Here is a 20,770-nt window from a genome sequence, read left to right as displayed (position 1 = left end):
TATCACAGCACACAGAACTGCTGGGATTAGATTGCATTTTGGTCCAATTCCTTAAAATATATATAAGCTTCTAGTGTGTGCTGGTGCCTCTTCTTTACATTCACAATACTTTCCTTTATTTATCCAACATTTTGGCACAGAATGTTACTCTTGAGCCTATCCAAATAAATCTGTTGAATACAAGGTTGTCAGGTCTGCCACCTCATCAGACTATGTAAATTGCATAGTATACCTTCAAGACAATTACACTGATGGAAAACTGGTCGCAACACCAGAACGGAGTTGTGCGACATAAACGAAAGTTGATAGATGTGCGTCCATCTGATGATTCGATTTACTGTGATGCCATTCACGAACAGCACTTCAGGGGATGTTTTCCAACATGAAAACGCTCGCCCATATATACCTGTTGTAACCAAACATGCTCTACAGAGTGTCGACGTGTTGTGTCGGCCTGCTTGATCACCATATGTCTCCAATCGAGCACATATGGGTCACCATTGGACAGCCTTTACTATCCAAATATTGACCAACCATATGTAACAGGCATGGAACTCCATCCCAAAAACCGACATCTGGTACCTGTACAACACAATGCATACACTTCTGTATCCTTGCATACAACGTTCTGGCAGTGACACTGGCTATTAGCGTGTAGTGTTTTACATCTGCAGTAACTTATCTGACACTTACTTTAACCTGTGATCTTGCAGTGTCAATCAGTTGAATGTGTTACCTAGACGAATGTATTCCCGAGATTTCACTACTCTACATTAATTATCGCTTGGTGTTGCAAATTTTTCTCTGTCAGTTTGTTTTTCTTTCTCAGGTCGTTGCTACTGATTTCTACTGGAAAGTTGGAGTTGCTACTTGCTAGCAGTAAACAGCAGCAACTACCAGATGATGTCTAGTAATTGCCTCCGAGGTATGAGTTTAAATTTGCACAATGTGATCCAGTGGCAGACAGGAAGACTTATCTGTTCACTACCATTTATTAGAAGGAAGTTATGTCCAACATCTCTTGCTTGCCACAACATTATTTCTGTTTAATGGACAGAGGCACAAATACACCTAGAACGAGAAAAGTTACATGACTATATGCATGATGAGACATTGTACTTTTCGATTGTAATAAACCAGTGTGATCTCTCACTGGTAAGCCTAAATTTTCATGTAGTGGTCTGGGTACCGTCATTATATCGTCTTATTGTCAGGTTTATGACAATTTTCGCATATGTTACTAGTTGTCATATTGTCATTCCACTATTATGTACCTATGCAGGCGAATACATCTGCAGACAACACTTAATTTTGTATAGTAATTTAAAATAACTTTAATAACCTGAGTAGTGGGTGATTCGAAGAAATGCTAGCACACTTTTTTTTCCCTTTCATGTGAAACGACGGTCTTCAGTTACCTGAGAAAAGGTATCTGCTATACCAAATTGAAAGCACAATACTAGAGACAAGTAGAAGCCACATGTCTGCCTCATCCTCAATCCAAGAGCTGTCAGTACGCATGTCTGCCATCGCCATGAAGAGATTAACTTATGTCTCAGCATAATCTTATTAAATGGAACATGAATGTTTTTACACTCAAGTGAATACATGGTGAACACCACCATTACCGCAACTACTGTAATTACATGCCTTCAATCATATTAATCGGTTACTGATCTTTTTTCATTGACATATTTCGTCTTGAGACTGATGGATAATGTTCCTTCCCAAAGTTTGTTGCAATGAGGTAGTCTACATTACACATTTGTCAAGATTTCATGATTAATTATTTAAAGTGTCAACCAACTGATTATTTATATAATTTCACTTTGTATGGGCAGTGCACTCGTTAAAGCGTTTTGAACAGTCCATAATATTTGTACACAAATGTAAAATTTGTGATAACAAGGAAAGGACACAGAAACATGGGTTTTCCCCATTGTTTGACTAAAATAAATAGATTTTTACCGTATTTAAACTTTTCTTGTTGAAAATAATTCAGAGATTGGTTAATATTATCGTATATGTATGTAAGATGAAGTTTTGAAATTGAGTCTGCTGCAAATGCTTCTATAAGAGACTGTAATTAATAAGCATGACGAAAATATTAGTGGAACATTTCATTAACTATTCTGTACAGAGTATTCAGTTATTAATATGATTTAGGTTGTCTAGTAAGATAAGACTGATGACAGATTTTTGCCAACCAGTAATTTGGCAAGGTTAAAATATTTTTAAGAGTTTTGATTGCAACTTTTAGGTTTCCCAGTCAACATTCAGAGGTTACAAGTAGCTATTTGCAGCGAGCATTGGAGCATATTATCACAAAATATACATTATTTGTACTTGAAATTAATTTTAAGCTAAATGTTAATGAGTAGCATTTCAACGTATAATTATACCATTTTAAAGATAGTCTGAAGCCAAAGCTTATGAATGATTATATCAATTTTGACTTGGGAACACTAATTGTATACCATGGTACTTAGGTATTTGTTTTCAGATTTTATGTAGTGGTGAGAGGTTTCTCTGACAGTGCTTTGAGCTGAGGTACATTTCTGTAACATGGAATCTGATCTTGGCTATAAGCCAGACGGTTGTGTTACTTTGCACCTAGCGGAACCATGACATTTTTGCCAAAGGAGTATTCCATTTGTATTTCACAAATCATTAACTACAGCATTAGAAAGACGAGAAGAAGCTGGAAATATTTCTTGAGTTGTTTGTTTGATCGCAAGTCAGTAAAGTGTGTTGAGTGTGTCACTATAAAAGTGATGGGCCAATTGCACTCTGGAGAGGTATGATATGTTAGTCGACTTAAGTGTTGCTGATAGATAATGATTACTATCTTTAGATGTCTTTAAAGTGATGTCTAAGTTAACAATGGAACAAAGTTACTTTTCCATCTGTCATAATTATTGATTTCACGAAATCAATGTGCAAGAGATCGTCAATGTATTACCCTCACTTATACTGTATTTTACTAAACAAGACAGTTTACACATCTAAAACACTCAAATACCTTGACGATCCTCTCAGCTCCACACAATGAATGAATGATTTTGTATGAAAATTACATGTTAATCAGTTACTAACTGAATATAATTTATCAGTAACGTAAAATTACTCCAATATTAGTAACTGAGTTATACTGTTACGTAGCGAAATAGACAGCAGACTTTAATTATTTCATACAACCTTGTATAGCAATACAGTTCCGCAGTGCCTGTGTTTTTAGAAGTACGATGCAGAGTTCCTTTGGACATGCAAGCATGTCCAGAGAAACAGGCAATGCAGTGAATATCTTTCCTGTAGACGAATATGCATAATGAATGTACAAGTGCAGGTTGTTGATGCATGGTCGACGACATATGGAAGTTTGGATCTAGCCATGAGTCATGCTTGGATTGCGTGATGGTAGGGCGACTGCTCGCAATAGGCGGGAAATTCGGGTTCTAGTCCCAGCCTAGTACAAATTTTCATTGGCGTCATCCTATTATACAGCTGATGGTTGTCCATATTCGAAAATGCGAATACATGTCATGTATTTTGTAGCAATATTCCCTTCTGTGTTATTTTAACGCTAGGTTTTGATCTAAATATACATTTTAATTTTAACAGTTCGCAAACTCGCTATTAAAAATGAAAAGTTTACACCATAGTATGCAATCTTCGAGTTCTGTTTTTGTCTGTGGGATGTGCGTTTCGGGAAGGGACACACGCCATGCATGCATACAGCTGTTATTGTGATGCTGTCAGTACTCTTGGACAACATATGCCACTCCATTATAGTGTATTTTATCTGTAGACGCTGATGTAACCGTATCTTCTTAAGAAATATATCAAACAACGGAAGTAAGCACATTATTATATTTTTATTGCTTATATTTATGTTTTATACTGATCATTTTTAGAGGTTCTTGTACAATAATTCTGGTGATTTAGGCCTGACCTTCTAAACCGATAAATTGTAGTCTCTCTTACATTGTAGATAGGCAGCTGAACCGACGTATTAATGTAAAACACAAACTTATCATTTATTGTTTTTCTGCAGTGGATTGAGAAGTAATCAATAGTACCCCAGATGTATTTTGAAAATATGTAAGAAATATGAACTTACAATGGAAGAAAGTAGCACAGAGAAACATTGTAAATGGAAATATAAAAGTTTTCACTTTCAGCAACAGTGCCCTTTTTTACTGTAGAGAATTTCCCCATTGGAACTCTTTGCTACAAGGTGTGAGCAGTTTACTGTTAAGCATTACTTCACCACATTTTCTCAATAATTCCATTGGATAGTGCTGACAATACAGCTCTAGGATGTCAGTTTCATTACTGGTCTATGCTGACTGGAAAGCGTTCCACAGTCTGTATCTAGATACGTACTCTGCAAGCTACCATGTGATGCATGGCGGAGGGTACCTTGTACCACTACTATACTGTGTTCATCATAACAATAAACCTATTGTGAAGATTACGTAATATATTCTTCTGTATTTAGATGAATGTCATTGGATTTACTTTCACGCTGAGCAGAAGTCAATCTGTCTTGACTACAATCAAGCATGATTAGAAAGACACACAGTAAACGCATTATCACAGCCAAGAGAGACCCACAGCTAACAGTCAATACAGTAGTATAAGTTTATATGCTATCTAGCAAAAGTTTAATTGCAATAGGTTACTGGAATTCGATAGTAGGAAAATGAAGAGAACGAAAAATAGGAGGAAATGGGTTGGGAGAAAGTATTGCAAGATGAAACCGCTTGGTAGAATTTTGCTTACAGCACAATTTAATCACTACTAACACTTTGATTAAGAATCACACAGAAGTGATTGTGCAAGTGGATGGGATGTGGAGACGCTGGAAGGATTCAGACTGATTATATAACGATAAGGCAGAGACTTTGAAACCTGGCTTTAAACTGGAAGGCTTTGCCAGTGCAAGATATGGACTCTGGTCAGTGTTTACTGGTTATGATCCGCAGACTGAAGCTAACGAAATTGTAAAAATGTAGGAATTAAAGGTGACATGACTTAGACGAAACGAAGGAACCTCATGTTATTCAGAATTTCAGAGGAAGGCAACATTGGATTGGAATAGAGGAAAGGAATACAATAAAAGACGAAAGCATAGCTATAAGAGATGAAATAGTGAAGGCAACAGGAATCAAGTAAGTAAAATGGCATAGAAAAAGTCCTTGGATAACTCAAGACATTTTGCTGCTTAATATCTAGAGTATATACTATGTGCAACTGTGAGAACATTTGCTAAATGTTTGTGCAGAATGTATCTACGGTGGTACATAAGTAACAGCCTGTCATTCGCCTTTTGGGATGTAGAAAATCACTTAAATCCACATCCATGGACGATGGTTCACTAGCCCTCATCCTTAATCTGTAAAGGTGATTCGACCCCAGTTGTGCTTGTTTCCCCACGTCCAGGACATGGCACATTAATGCACTCAGCTGACTTGGAGGTTCACAAGAGATACTGAACTGATGAAAGGAGAAAATATAGCAATGCAGAAAATGAAGCAGATGGAAGCGAGTACAGATGCCTGAAAAACGAGAGTAACAGGAAATGCAAAATGGCTCAGCAGGATGGCTAGTAGGCAAATACAGAAATGTAGAAAGAAGCGCAGCTAGGGAAAAGTGGATGATGCTTATAGGAAAATTACAGAGAACTTTCGAGAAGTGAGAAGCAACTCTATAAATTTCAAGAGTTCAGAAGGCAAGCCAGTGAAAGGAAAGAAGGCAGAGATGAAAGGTGGAAGGGAGTACAGACAATATTGACAGAAAATGCAAAATGGCTCATCAGGGTGGCTTGTAGAGAGATATAGGAATGTAGAAAGATGCTCAGCTATGGAAAAGTGGATGGTGCTCACAGAAAATTTAAAGAAAACTTTGGAGAAATGAGAAGCAACTCTGTGAATTTCAAGAGTTCAGAAGGAAAAGCAGTGAAAGCTAAGAAGGCAAATATGGAAGGTGTATGGGCCATATAGAAGGGCTACATAAAGGAGACAAAGTTGTAGGTAATGTTATTGAAAGGAAAGATGAAATAGATAAAGATGAGATGTAAGATATGACACTCTGAGAAGAATTTGTCAGAGCATTTAAAGACCTAAGTCTAAACAAGTCCCCCGTAGTAGATGACATTGCCTCAGATTTATTCAAAAGCTTCAAAGAGCCAATTGCGAAAAAACTGTTCCACCTGGTATACAAGATATAATTATGAGACATTCATAATGAATGTAATAATTCCGATTCCAAAGAAGACTGGTGCTGACAGGTATGAATATTACTGAAGTCTGTTTAATAAGGTATGCTACAAAACACTTACATGAATTATTTACAAAAGAATGGGAAAAACTGCTAGAAACTGATATAGGGGAAGTTCAGTTTAGTTCCTGGCGAAATGTAGGAACTTACCTCAGAAGACAGGGTAAAAAAAGGCAAACCAACATTAATAACAGTTGTAGATTTACATAATGCGTTTGACAGTGTTGGCTGGAATACATCCATTGAAATTATGAAGAGAGAAAACGCACATACAGAAAACGAAATGCTCTTTTGTGAAAGTACAAAATTTGGCTAAATTCAACTTGGCAAACTTCCCACATGCATTAGGAATGTCAACTATTCTTACTCTTGTCGTCCACAAATGAGCAACAACTAATTTTACAAAAATATCTGTGGTATTTAATTGACGAGGACATGTAATTTTTTGTGTAAGATTCTCGTATTCTGTAATAGTTCAAACATTTTTTTTTAGTTTAATGTGTGTTTGAGGTACTCCTTGATTAGTGGCATGTGGCAGTTGCGAGTTCATTAGATTGTGAACCAAGTCAAAGAACGTGTGCATAGTGATACCACCTCCACATGGAGTGCCAATGAAGACCTCAGAGACTACTGCACCCATACCCAGTGGAGAAGGGGGGACTGCACACCCCCTCCCTCCTAGCTCCCAGGGAAAGGAAAAGCAGTGTACTCAGCTGTTTTTCTTTCTAAGAGCTCAGATGGAAAACCAGTTCTAAGCACAGATGGGAAAGCTGAAATATGGAAGAGTATATAGGGGATCTATAAAGGGGACACGAACTGTAAACCAGTATTGTAGAACTGGAGAAGGACATAGATAAAGATGAGATGGGCGATATGATACTGCAAGAAGGATCTGACAGAGCACTGAGGCACCTAAGTCGAAACCTTGCCCCTGGAGTAGATGACATTCCATCAGAACTCTTGATAGCCTTGGGTGAGCCAGCCAAACTAATATCTTCCACGTGGTGCTCACGATACACGAGATGGATGAAATACCCATAGAATTCAAGAAGAATATAATAACTGGTACATGTTGACCTCTGGGAAGATCAGTCTGGATTAAGGACAAATGTAGGAATTCACAAGGCAATACTGACCCTATGACTTATCTTAGAAGACAGGTTAAGTAAAGGCAAACTTACGTTTATAGCATATGTAGGCTTAGCGAAGGGTTTTGACAATGTTGACTAGAACACTCTCTCTCAAATTCTGAAGGTCGCAGGAGTAAAATACGACTTGTACAGAAACCAGAGAGAAAATATAAGAGTTGGGTAGGGGGGGGGGGCATGAAAGGGAAGCAGTGTTTGAGAATGGAGTGAGAGAGGATTGTAGTCTGTCCCCAATGTTATTCAATCGGTACATTGAGCAAACAGTAAAGGAAACAAAAGAAAAATTTGAAGTGGGAATTAAAGGCCAGGGAAAAAGCAATAAAAACTTTGAGGTTTCCCAGTGATATTGTTTTTCTGTCAGAGTCAGCAAAGGCCTGGAAAGAGCAATTGAACGAAATGGACAGTCTCTTGAAACGAGAATATGGGATGCATGTCAACAAAAGCAAAACAAGGAAAATGGAATGTAGTCAAATTAAATCAGGTGACGCTGAAGGAACTAGAGTAGGAAACGAGACACTTAAATTATTAGACGAGTTTTGCCATTTGGCGGGACCACCACAACGGGCTGGCTACCGTGCTGGATTTCGGGTGCCATGGAAAGTCCATCATGATCGTAGGTGCAGATGGGGACGCACTATGGGCGTAACTTTTAGAACCCATCAGGCGTTTAGGCCCAATTTGATGAATAATGGGTATGGTTACAGCGCCGTTACAATGCTGAGTGCCAAGGTCTTAGTGTACGGAGGACCAGTGATACACCACGTAAGGTGTCCTTCCCCAAAAGGCTCGTACTTCTGTAGAATTTTGAAAAATGGAGGTCAAACTCCAAGGGGGACCATTACATGGAAGGCCGAAACGGTTGAAACTCCTTTTAGTCGCCTCTTACGACAGGCAGGAATACCTCGGGCCTATTCTTACCCTGGGGGCGACCGTAGCGTCCGCTCAGCTCCAGACTGTAGCGCTTAGAACCGCATGGCCACTACGGCTGGCCCAGAGAGATTCGATTGATAGAACACATTCTGAGACATCAAGGGATTACAAATTTAGTATTGGAGAGAAATGTGAGGATTAAAAATTGCAGAGAGAGACTAAGAAATGAATCAGAAAGTAGATCCAGAGGGATGAAAGTTACAGCAGTTATTCAAAGACAAAAAGAGTTGCACAGACAGAGCAGCTTGAAAAGATGCATCAAATGAGTCTTTGAACTGAATACTATGACAACACCAATAACAATAACAACAAAAACAACGACTTACAAGTTGCCATTCATTTTCCAAAATATTGAACACACTCTGTACCTCCACGACTAGCCCCCCCCCCCCCACCCCCACCCCTCTCAAGCTGTCATAAGGGTGCTCTTCTTCAGAGCTCTTCACCACCGGAAACTTACGTGTATGTAAAAAGCAACAATGAAAAGAAGACAATTGTAACTGATATAAAAGTTTTAGATGAAGCTTTTCGAAATCAGTTCAAAGAATAAGAATAATATGAATTAATCACCTATAACAAGTAGTAGTTTCGCCACCAAACCCTTACACACTACAGCTTGTACAGAAATCCAAATTAATGCAGATTAGAAACGGAAAGCTCGTCATTATGGAGCAAGAAAAACATATTCAACATAAGCCAGCGAAACAATGGATACTGGTACAGTAGTAAAACCTCATCCATCATCATACACCAAAGATCAGTAACAGCAATAGCCACAGCTGCAGCAAGAACAATAGTTACATTAATTAAAATAATTGGCACTGCTTACACTAATGGTCTCTCTAAAGTTGTTAGTAGAAACAAGGACAGGGGCAGAAACACCATTTGTATGTTGATAGTTGCTGCAGAAGTTTTTGGAAGTGATAGTGATAACCTGGTCGTCAGTGGTACTTATTTTCAAAGCTTCAGAAAAAAATATGAGAATAACGAGACACACACACGACGAAGATACAATTTAACCTTAACAACTGACAATGATTAGTGCTGCATTGGGGTGTAAGACGGTTCCCAGCAATCACAGGCGTTGACAGTTACTGAGAGTCCTTAGATCTCAATATTAAAGACAGCCATGGCTGTTTACCTAACAGTGGGGAAGTGTGGTAATGCTAATAAAATTTAGGAATTCTGTGATGATACAACAAGCAACGAAAGATGACTATGGGCTGCTTCTATAAATTAAAAAATAGTTTTATCACATCTACATACATATTTCGTAAGCAGTCACGTGGTACATGGCGGAGAGCACCTTGCACAAGTACCAGTCTTTTCCTTTCCCGTTCTATTTGGAAAAAGAACAAGGGAAAAACGACTGTCTACAAACCTACATGTGAGACTAATATCTCTTATCTATGTGGTCCTTACATGAAATGACCCTGTGGAGTAGAATCGTTCTGCAGACAACTTCATATACCGGTTTAGAGTTTTTCTCAATAGTGTTTCACATATGTACGTCGTTTTCCCGCCAGGTATTCTAATTTTAGTTCATGAATCATCTCTGCAATACTCATCTGTTGATCAAACCTACCACTAACAAATATAGCAGCATGCTTTTAAATTGCTGTGATGTTTTTCTTTAATCTGACCTGGTGGGTTTCCTTGCGAGTCAAGCAGTACTCAAGAATGTGGTCCCCATGGAGTGCCCTTTATAGATGAGCTGCACTTTCCTAAAATTTGTCTTCCCTGCTGCCATCGTTACGTGCTCACTCCATTTCATATTGATTTGCAACGTTACACCTAGATGCATTTATCTCCATTCAGAGCAAGCTGCCATTCAAAACCAACTAAAAGTTTTGTGCAGGCCATCTTGTAGCCTCGTACAGTGCCACAACAATGACATTTTTCGTATATCACAGAATAATCAGCTACCAGCCACATCTGCTGCTCATCCTCTCCATCAGATTATTCACTGATGTAGTGCTTTTGGCATTCCTGATGATACCCTCATCTCTGATGAATATTTGCTGGTCAAGGATGACATACTGTGTTCTATTGCTCAAGAAGTCTTCAAGCCACTCACTTATGTGGGAAATTAATCTGCACGCTCAGAATGTCGTTAACAGTCTATTTTGGGGCACTGTGTCATACGATTTCTGGTAATCTCGGTTCACAGGATATCAAATGAGATACCATATGAGAAAATGGCCAAATAAGTTTTGGACAGGGGATGTTTTCTAGATCTGAGCTGATTTGTGGACAGAAGCTTTTCTGTCTCTAGACAATTTATTATACTCAAACTCAGAATATATTAAAGAATTTTAGAGCTACATAACTTTAAGGATATTGGCCTATAATTTTGCAGTCTGTTCTTTTGTATTTTTTATATATTGGAGTCTACTGCACTTTTTTCCAGTTCGTTGGGACTTTGTACTGGGTGAAAAATTCTTGATATATGGAAGCTAAGTAAGGGGCCAGTGTCATAGAGTACTCTGTAGAACCAAATTGAGATTTCATCCCGACCTGGCAGTTTGTTTTTGATTATTTCAAATCAAAATGTTTAAAAGTGTGTGAATTACTCAGGAACCAAACTTCTAGGTCCCTAGACTTACACACTAATTAAACTAACTTATGCTAAGAACAACATACACACCCATGCCCAAGGGAGGACTCGAACCTCTGGTGGGAGGGGCCACACAGTCTGTGACATGGTGCCTCAAACTGCGCAGCCACTCCATGTGGCAAAATGTGTGTCCTGACTAGGACAGATTCTTTCAGATGCATAATTTGTTGTACCTCCATTACCACCATGACATTTTTGAGTCTGTTTTTTGAGCCACAACTTTCGAATTATGGTAGATGCACAAAAAATAAGTTGGATCATAGTTGCACAGACAGTACAGTAACGGAAATGACAACAGCAGTGAAAGACCAACAGATGGCAGGTGAGATGCATTTTAACAGCTGAAGCCTACGACAGATATATATACATATATCTCTTGCATATCTTGTGTGCCACAGTGAACAAGTTTTCAAACACTCATATTAACAGGTTATTTCATTGCACCAAATAATTTAAGGAATGCAGATGTTCAAAATCTGTAATATCTTTCTTGAGTTACAAAGAGAGAGAGAGAGAGAGAGAGAGAGAGAGAGATAATCACATATACATAGGCTCAACCAAAGCAAAATAAGGTTTACCACGTGCTGCAAGAAGGGAATTCCATAAAAAAGAGGGGTTAAAAATATAGCACAATGAACATTGGTTACTACAATAATGACAGGGTAAAATAAATGTTTGATGTGAAAACTATGTGCCTATCTCCTGTTTGGCAATAACATCTGAAAATGGAAGTTTCTTCTGTTCCTTCCTTGTACTTCTGAAGCAGTGAAGCCTTGGGACATACATGAACCTATTTTCCCCCCTTCTTCTTGATTCTCTTTACTGAATGATCTGTATAGCTAATGTTTCCTGCAACTCTCTCAAGCCCAGTTTTTAAAGCATTGTTTTGTTTCATTTGCCTCTTCCAATAAAATTTTATTGGCTGTGCATATAATCAGAAATACTTGGTTACAAAGAACTTTTCCTGCACCTGTGGTGCATAAAGACAAAGGAGACGTGCCATGTATTAAAGAGCAAGCCATAAGACTGCTCAATGTGTGCAGGTCAACAGGTGACAGTCAACTGGGGCTTCCACACACTCAGAAAAATGGGACATAGTTGGCCAGTCAATTCCACAGGAATGCATTTCTGCTTCATTTTTCTGAGCTATACAATTACTTGTCCAAAAATGATGCTTTTCAAAAGATTTATAAAAACATGGATGAACCTAGAAAAGATTTATGCGAATGGTAAAAATGAAGTTGCCTGATGAGGTCTACTTTACTATTTGATTTCTTGAACATTATCTATCCTTGCTGAAACAGCACAATGATTACCAAATATTTTATAAGTATCTGGTGGCAGTCCAGAGGACTTCATATCAATATATACTGGCATTATAAGTCATGCTGTGTGAACAACACAGTAGATTTTTCATTCAAAATATGCTCTTTCTGGGATGAACTTCAGTTATCATAGTAGGAGATGGACTCTACACAACAATGCATATTTCTAGATTCGATGTATGATGGAGATTGACTCCCACTGTCAGAAGCAATTTATCTTTATTTCCTGTTGGTTGATCAACTGATGCATTATTGGAACACTAGGAACATTGATCTGGAAATCAGTAATGCCACAGTAAAAATAAGAAATTTAATAATAATGACTGGTTCTTATTTTCAGAAATTATGGCTCTTTCCTTATCTAATACTGAAACTCTGACAGGTGTGAAAAACTCAGTGGAAGTTATGCTGCAAGTAGACAAGAAGAGGATAGAGAAATAGAATCAGCCAAAAGAGGTACTGACTGCAGCAAAGTCTTTTCTCTTCCTTTATGACTATCAAGTTCTGGTCCTTTCTAACTACTGGTAAAAAAACTTCACATCATTTGTTATGAGCAACAACTTCCTTCACAAAAACTCTTCAACATGGTAGTACAATTCTAATTATAAAATTGGAAAGGAAAAAAATCAGATGAGGACTATTAGCAGAAGCAAGCATCAGACTCATTTATGACTACAATAAATTTTTACAAAGGATGAAACTGAGAAATAATTTTTTCTAAGAGTCATTGCTGTATATAAAACAAATATCCTACAAGAGACAAATACTTTGAAATGAAAATGTATAATTCAATTTCTTTCTGTTCCCACGTTTGGGTGCAATACAAGTTGTTAATAAAAACACTTGTATCTTATCAAAGTTGTGTGCATTTTTAACAAAAATATTACTTCTCAAACAGATTTCATGTTCTTCAAATAATTCTGGAAATTATATTTTGTAATGTTCGATTCAGAAAGTTTTATAAGCGGTGTAGTTACCTTGAACATTCACCATAAATTTCGGTAGGAACAAAAATGGAAGTGTGCAGAAGTAAACATATTCAATTTCCCAACTTCACAGCTTTCAGGGGTCAGTTAGGCACTGTCTGAGTGAGTAGACATTTTACATGGACACATTGATTGGAATGGCATTGTGGCTGTGACCAGCAAAATTTTGGCTTTGAGAAAATTACCAGAAGCTTAGATCCACCCTCATGTGTAGCCAGCTTTCAGTGAGGCATGGTACAGATGTGGAGGATGTACCACAATGATAAATTTATGCAATGTAAGTGGTCACTTAAAACAGAGAAATCATCAGCACTCACAACATAGACAGTAGGTACTCCTGAGCTCTATTTATTACATTACTGTTTGATCTGAAAATGGCTGAAGTTCTTCAGTTTATTTTTTGGGCTATCTGAAGTGTGTTATATAGTTTTGTATAAATGCAGTGCTACACTGTACAAGAAATACCAAATGAAATAGACAAAAAGTGTTCACACACAATGAGAAGTCAACCACTGAGTACCTAGAAAGTGGAGACCAACCATCTGACTGCTACTGATGAGTTAACTGCTCCACAGATTTGTATTAGTTTAAGCACAGACGATGAGTTTTCCTTGAGTGATATTTACTTATCTCAGGCCACCTTGCCATTCCCTAAATGCTAATGGCAAATATAGTCATGTCACATCTCAGGTACCTGTGTAATGTTATCCATTTAAAGCACATAGTAGATTTTATATCTTATTAGATATTCACTGTAAAGCCTGCTAAGTTTTGATCAAGTACTTTGTCAGTCGCGATTTCATTTAGCTGCGTTAAACTTTCCTTTACATCACACTGTTCATCAGGAATGGGACCTCAAAGCCTTCATCATCACTAGTTCGCAGAAGAAGAGACTCTGGAGATAAAATTAGGAACAGCATAATTGTTTGATATACATGTTAACACTAACTCAGCCACCGATTCTGAAAGGAACAATGTTAAACTTTCTACAGCAGCAGTCATATGTTTCAGCAAGAGGTCCGAAAATTCTGCAAAAGAGCGATTTTCTTAGGATGAAGGAATGGTTTGGTCGCAAATCTGATGGGAAAGAAAATCATTTTCATCTAATTTATTATGCATTTGATGTCTCACCATTGTCACACAACAGTCAAAAGGGAACACCATGTCATGTTATTTCTGAAAGAAGGTAACTGCGTTGACAAATTCAGACTGGAAATTTGAAGTGATATACACAAAAGTGAATATTTGGTGTATACTGCATCCATCAACAAATATATATATACACCTGGACTTCCATCGCCTTTGCAGATTTTATTTCACAATTGCACAACAAAGTTATGGTTTTCATAGATTTCTGTAAATTATTTAGGTCCATACCTGACTTTGGGTAAATCATTGTTCATGAATAAACATTGGAAAGGAGTAAAATTTCAAATTATATATGGGTGATTTCGGAAGTTACACTAAAGTTATGAAATATAAGCAATTGTGTAACAGATCTATGTTGGCCATTGCTGTTGGACAATAAGCTACCAGAAATTTAAGAAATGCATTGCCAAATATCCCAACAGGATATGAGCTTTTCTGCAGATGCACTACTTACATACTTATTACATACTTACAAAAATGTAACATAAATCACATATTATGTGCTTATTATAGATAGGCCATCTTCCATCCTCCAGTGATTAAGCAGTTAATCAAGGTAGCAGAAAACCGTTCATGAAACTTCCACATCTTCCATGTCATGTAACAATGAAGTTCAGAACTGTTTAGTGTGGTTCCAAACAAACAAAAATATGTAAGAACAACAAAGCAGACAATCAGCACATTTCATTCAACATACAAAATATCAGTATGCTTTCGAGAACAAAAATACCATAAAGGAAAACTGTATTGCTCAATTTTCACATGCACAGAAAGAAACAGACTACATGTGATTTGAAAATATCCACTTGGTGAAGGTCAAAATACATGCAGCACTGAATTCCTGATGTGTACTGACACATGATCACTAGAATGGGTTACTAATATGAATACGAAACTATTAATTGAAAAGCCCTTTCAGATCTTGGATTAGTAGCATCAGTTAATTTGTACACAACCTGGATGGCCAGAAACTAATTTTTCAACTACAATACTGTTTCTCTTGGTGATAACAAATCGCTGAGGGACAGAAGGTGGCATTAAAGAAAGCACTCCCAATTATTCAACACAGGGCAGGGCAGACTGATTGCATAGCCTTAGCTGTGGCAATGATGCACCATTTAGCTCAGCATGCAGCAAACCTGTCTGCAGTAACCAAAGAGGCTGCTGAAGTAAAATGACTATTCATTATCAACATAAAGAAGAATACCTAGCAAGCAGGAGACATTTCGTTTGTTATTCTTTTCCTGATAAGAAAATAAAGTAACATCCAGTAGTCAGTCATCTGACAAAAGCTATTTTACAGCTAGCAATGGATAATAAATTTAGCACTTCATGTTACTTTTACAAAAGTTACTAAAGGTGTCTTTAGTGAAATTGTAAATTTGTTTTACTTTATTAAAAAGCAAAATTGCGGAACTAATTGTAGCATTCCTAAGGAAGAGTAATAGACAAGAATCACAATTCATTAACATAACATGGCATAAAAATCCCACCAGTTAATACTATTTCAAGATATTGAAGTTATAAAAACAGCCTTGAGTAACAAATGATGAAACAAGAATTAGTTTAAATTGTCGTAAGTACACATGCGTAAAGGTGTCTCTAAAAACAGTGCTTATCTGCAGACTGACAAAACATGAAGTTTAAACGGTGTAAGCAGATACTCAAAAAGGATTCAAGTTCATAACATATTTGAATTGCCACAAATTTTCAGAATATTATATAATATACATTTGCATTGTGAACACTACCGGAAAAATACAGGGAGTCCATGTCTTAAACATAACTGACAACATATGCTAAGAGTTTTTCCACTAGACATACATCAAACAAGTTAAATAGTACACGGTTAAGAGGGCTGTTTTCAATCAGTTTAAACATGTCACTGCTTGATAATTCTGAATAAAAAAAAAAAAAAAAGGTCAATTTACATCTCCACATGCAAAAATATACATATACATCTATGAAAATTTAATCTCCCATACATCTGTCTTTGGTTTTTAGACACCTCCAGTAAAATATACTTGACAACCATCTGATATCTCATCCTGTAAGAAAGTGCAGAAATACTTTCCAAAATACATTAACAGCCATAACAGAGCATTTGCTCTCAACATCACACTTCTTTAGCTATTCTCGTATGTCTGCTGACATACAGGCCTAGCTTAACCTGTAAGAAACGTATCACTGCAGCTGTCTTCCATTTATTGCTTTCATCATCTTATATTAAGATGGTCAAATATTTTTGTAAAATTTATTTCCTCTTGAATCGGTCTCCTAGGCTTAACAATAACTCCTAATTATACCTCACATTACTGGATATTTGTTTTATGATCAATATGTGTTACTGCATGGGCCTTGAGACTACCAGACTGAGTAAATGCTTTTCCACAAACATCACATTTGAAAGGTCGCTCGCCTGTATGTATCAATACATGTCTCTTCAAATTACCAGACTCGGTAAACGCTTTCCCACAGGAATCACATTTATACGGTCTCTCGCCAGTATGCACTAATACATGCGCCTTCAGACCACCAGACCGATAAAAGGATTTCCCACAGACGTCACATTTGTATCGTTTTACGCCATTGTGAATTAATGCATGTACATTGAGATTCCCACGGCTAGCAAATGATTTGCCACAAACGTCACACATGTGTCGTCTCTGGCCAGTGTGTTTCACTCTATGCGCCTCGAGGCTACCAAACTGAGTAAAGCACTTTCCACAAACGTCACATTTGTGTGATCCCATACCAGTATGCATAATAACGTGCACCTTGAGCCTGCCAGGTGTAGTAAACGATTTATCACAAAACTCACATTTGTGTGGCCTTTTGTCAGTATGTATGAGCGAATGAACTTTGAGATTGCTAGAATGAGTAAATGACATACCACAAATGTCACATTTATGTGGTTTTTCGCCAGTATGTAGTAAGATATGCTTATTGAAATTGCCCATCACAGCAAAGGATTTCCCACAAACCACACATACGTGTGGTCTCTCCCCAGTATGTATTCGTGAATGCTCCGTGAGATGACCAACTCGAGTAAATGCTATCCCACAAACGTCACATTTATGTGGTCTATCCGCACCATGTATTAAGGAGTGCTTGTTGAGACTGCTGGAATCGCAAAAACATTTACCACAAATCTCACATTTGTGTGGTCTTTTACCAGTACTTATTACTGAAGTGCTCTTGAGATGTCCAGGCTGACTAGATGATTCCTCACAAATATCAGAAGTGTATGGTATGTGACCATCTGTTTTATTGATAGGTTTACTGGAAGTACCACATTTCTGTAATTTATTGCCACTACTTACCACCTCACAGCACATGAAACTATCATATTCATTAGAAACTGTGCTATGTTGATGACTTTCTACGTGACTAATGCTTCTTTGCACAACAGAATGTTTGCTCAAGCTATCACGTGTTTCAAATACTTCACCACACGCTGTACAGACATGAGAAGGTGGCTGCACACCATCAATATGAATGAACACATGCATTATGAGACTGAATTTTGACAAAAAAGTTTGATTGCATGAACTACACATAAATTGATTAATTTCACTTTCTTTTAAGTTGCTAGTTTTTCTACTACATAATGCAGTGTCCTCCTTAGACAGAAACACTTGTACTGCAGTTCCACTACTGACGAAATGTGCTGATTTCTCTGTAGTAATGTCCAGCTTATCACCTGTTGTTCTCTGATATGTTTCATCAAATACAAAACTACCAGCCTCACTTGCCACTTTCGTCGACCTGAAACGAAAAAAATAATTAGTCAACAATCACAAATTATAATAGGTAAATATTTCCAGGATGCATGTAAGAGGATGTTTATACATTCAATGTTTATGAGATGAAACTGTTTCATCTATGGCAGGATGCGCTCTCTCTCTCTCTCTCTCTCTCTCTCTCTCTCTCTCTCTCTCTCTCTCTCTCTCTCTCTCTCTCAATGGAAACCCTCAGCTGCCGACCGGTGTTGTTGATATACCTCGATGGGGACACCTGAAATGTGTGCCCCGACCGGGACTCGAACCTGGGATCTCCTGCTTACATGGCAGATGCTCTATCTATCTGAGCCACTGAGGACACAGGTGAATGGCCCAACTGCAGGGACTTATCCCTTGCACACTTCCTATGAGACCCACATTCCCAACTGTTGGGAATGTGGGTCTCCTGGAAAGTGTACAAGCTTGCACACATCCTGGTAGACATTGTGGATTGGGCTGCTGCCTTATACTTGTTGCAGAAGTTTTTACACATGCTGTGTGCTTGCTATGACAATTTCCAACTGGTGTGAAAAGAGGAAATCCAACAGCTCTTGTCAGAACAGCATATAACTCATGCTTGTTCAGATGTTCACAGAGCAGGGGTAGAGCCATAAGACCTAAAGAAAAATATCCTTCTTCTGGGTCTCTCAGCCATTGATGCTCTGAAGATTGTGGTGGTCCACTGACAGATAATCCTGATGATTCTGTCTTGAGGCCTAAGAACACAGAGATACAGCTACAAGAGGAGATAGCTTGGGGTTAATTAGCAATAAAGCAGAGTTTGGCCACAAGGGAAAGATAGGATGAATGTTCCTGACCCTGTGCCAGATACAAATGTTCTCATCTGATCCCTCAGTGGCTGCAGCTGTGTAAGAGGGGCAGTAACATCTGTATACCCTTTCAACCAGCCTCATATTCAGGACACTGTGGCATAAACATAGAAAATTGATATAACACTGGTCTGTATTTCAAAGTTGTTTTTTTTATGTTATCAGCTTTTAGGTAATCTTTTATATTTAGTTCACGCTGAATTGAAAAATGTAACGCACTTTGCTCAATCAGGTCACATTTCATCGCTATCTCAATATCTAACTAGTAACCTGCTAGGTATGTAAGCCACTCAAGTGTTTGAAATTTGTAAGTTTATTATGAGAAAACAGAATTATTTCCATGTCACAGAGCTCCATTTAATATAAGATATTCAAATAAAGGTAGTTAAAAAGATGAAAAGAAACTTCTATTATCTGTGTTTTGTTTACCATAAAATGAGATACAATAATAGCTCACAGTGGTGTATACAGAGATGGATGTGCCAACTCGAGAGAGAGAGAGAGAGAGAGAGAGAGAGAGAGAGAGAGAGAGAGAGAGAGAGAGAGAGAGAGAGAGAGGGGGGGGGGGGTTGAGCTGATAGTACTCTAACTTGTAGAGACCTGTAGGCTAGTATGACTTGAGCTCTGCAGGTGACAGCAGCATCGTCACAAAATGAATCGAATGCGCAAGAATCATCCAAATGTAGCAATATAATGCTACATTTGTGGTAAAGTCATCATCCCACACAGGAAGTTCAAAATTGATCCTTTTGTGAGACAAAAGTGGCAGGCATACTTTGGAGTTAAAATTGGTGATGAGGATAACCTCTTTGCACCACATGTATGCTGCAAAATGTGTGTTGAAAGTTTGTGGCACTGGATCAAAAAGCAGTGAAAATGTATCGATTTGGGTGTACCTATGATTTGGAGAGAGGAAACAGATCATACTACCAACTGATATTACTGCATGTACAAATTTAGAAGTAAGTTAATGACTTATTCTCATGAACTTAATATGTCTCTCTAGCATGCTTTTTAAATTAATTAGAAGTATCCTATCTGAATTTATTTAATGAATCAATCTACCTTTACTTCTTGGTATAAACCAAAAGAAACAAAGTGAGCATAAATATCAAGATGTTCAATTTGCCGTAAGGCCAGTGGCTCATGGACCAGGAATTCCGATTCCAACACCCCTGACAACAAAAGCGATTTTTCTGGCCAAATGATGATATGCATGAAGAGGATATTGGGTTTACTGGTGACACATATCAAGCCCCCTAAGATTCATGCCAACTAAAATCCCTAACCCAAGGTGAAGTGAATGATTTGACATGGGATTTGTACTTATCCAAAGAATCTATCCAGTTACTAGGATCACATTCTCAAGAAAACAGATTGTCAGCTCCTGAAACAACCTTCTATTGGTACTGTAACTGTGAAGAAGAACTCTGACGGTTTTTCAGAAAGGCTGAAGAAGCTTTCCTGGTTCACTGTCATGACACTGGTGTGGTTTCATAGAAGCTTTGGTATAACAAATACCTCTACTGAATGGTGACTTTTCATAGATTCGTTACGTAGAAGTCTGAAAGTTATACTACTCATTTGTAGCATAATTGCTTCTGTTCCAGTGGGTCATTCAGTACAAATCGGTGAAACCTACAGTAATATTGAACGTTTTTAACACCTCTCAAATATAACACCACAACTGGAAGATTTTTAGAGACATAAAGGTATGTTTC

The 20,770-nt window shown here is 37.8% G+C and overlaps 2 protein-coding genes across 7 annotated transcripts in view; one reads left to right on the top strand and one right to left on the bottom strand.

Moving 5' to 3' along the window:
• LOC126427296 (zinc finger protein ZFP2-like) overlaps positions 1 to 20,770 on the top strand; it is a 276,401-nt gene that overhangs the window by 234,067 nt on the left and 21,564 nt on the right. Inside the window, exon 9 of one of the 2 annotated variants that reach the window (XM_050089594.1) lies at positions 830 to 1,689. The exons of the other annotated variant lie outside the window; for it this stretch is intronic. Within the exon in view, the coding sequence (XP_049945551.1) occupies positions 830 to 911 (82 nt within the window). The 3' untranslated portion in view covers positions 912 to 1,689. Of the gene's footprint in view, positions 1 to 829; positions 1,690 to 20,770 lie in introns of those variants that run through there. 2 annotated transcript variants of the gene reach the window in all.
• LOC126427298 (zinc finger protein 708-like) overlaps positions 14,411 to 20,770 on the bottom strand; it is a 223,677-nt gene continuing 217,317 nt past the window's right edge. For 2 of the 5 annotated variants that reach the window (XM_050089598.1, XM_050089597.1), the window contains exon 8: positions 14,411 to 18,205. In XM_050089598.1, coding sequence (XP_049945555.1) covers positions 16,750 to 18,205 — 1,456 coding nt within the window. In that variant the 3' untranslated portion in view covers positions 14,411 to 16,749. The remainder of the gene's footprint in view (positions 18,206 to 20,770) is intronic. The other 3 variants (XR_007576627.1, XM_050089599.1, XR_007576628.1) reach the window with 2 other exon arrangements.

This window comes from Schistocerca serialis, chromosome 11 (genome assembly GCF_023864345.2).
Source record: "Schistocerca serialis cubense isolate TAMUIC-IGC-003099 chromosome 11, iqSchSeri2.2, whole genome shotgun sequence".
NCBI lineage: Eukaryota > Metazoa > Arthropoda > Insecta > Orthoptera > Acrididae > Schistocerca > Schistocerca serialis.
This window is presented reverse-complemented; position numbering and strand designations above follow the sequence as displayed.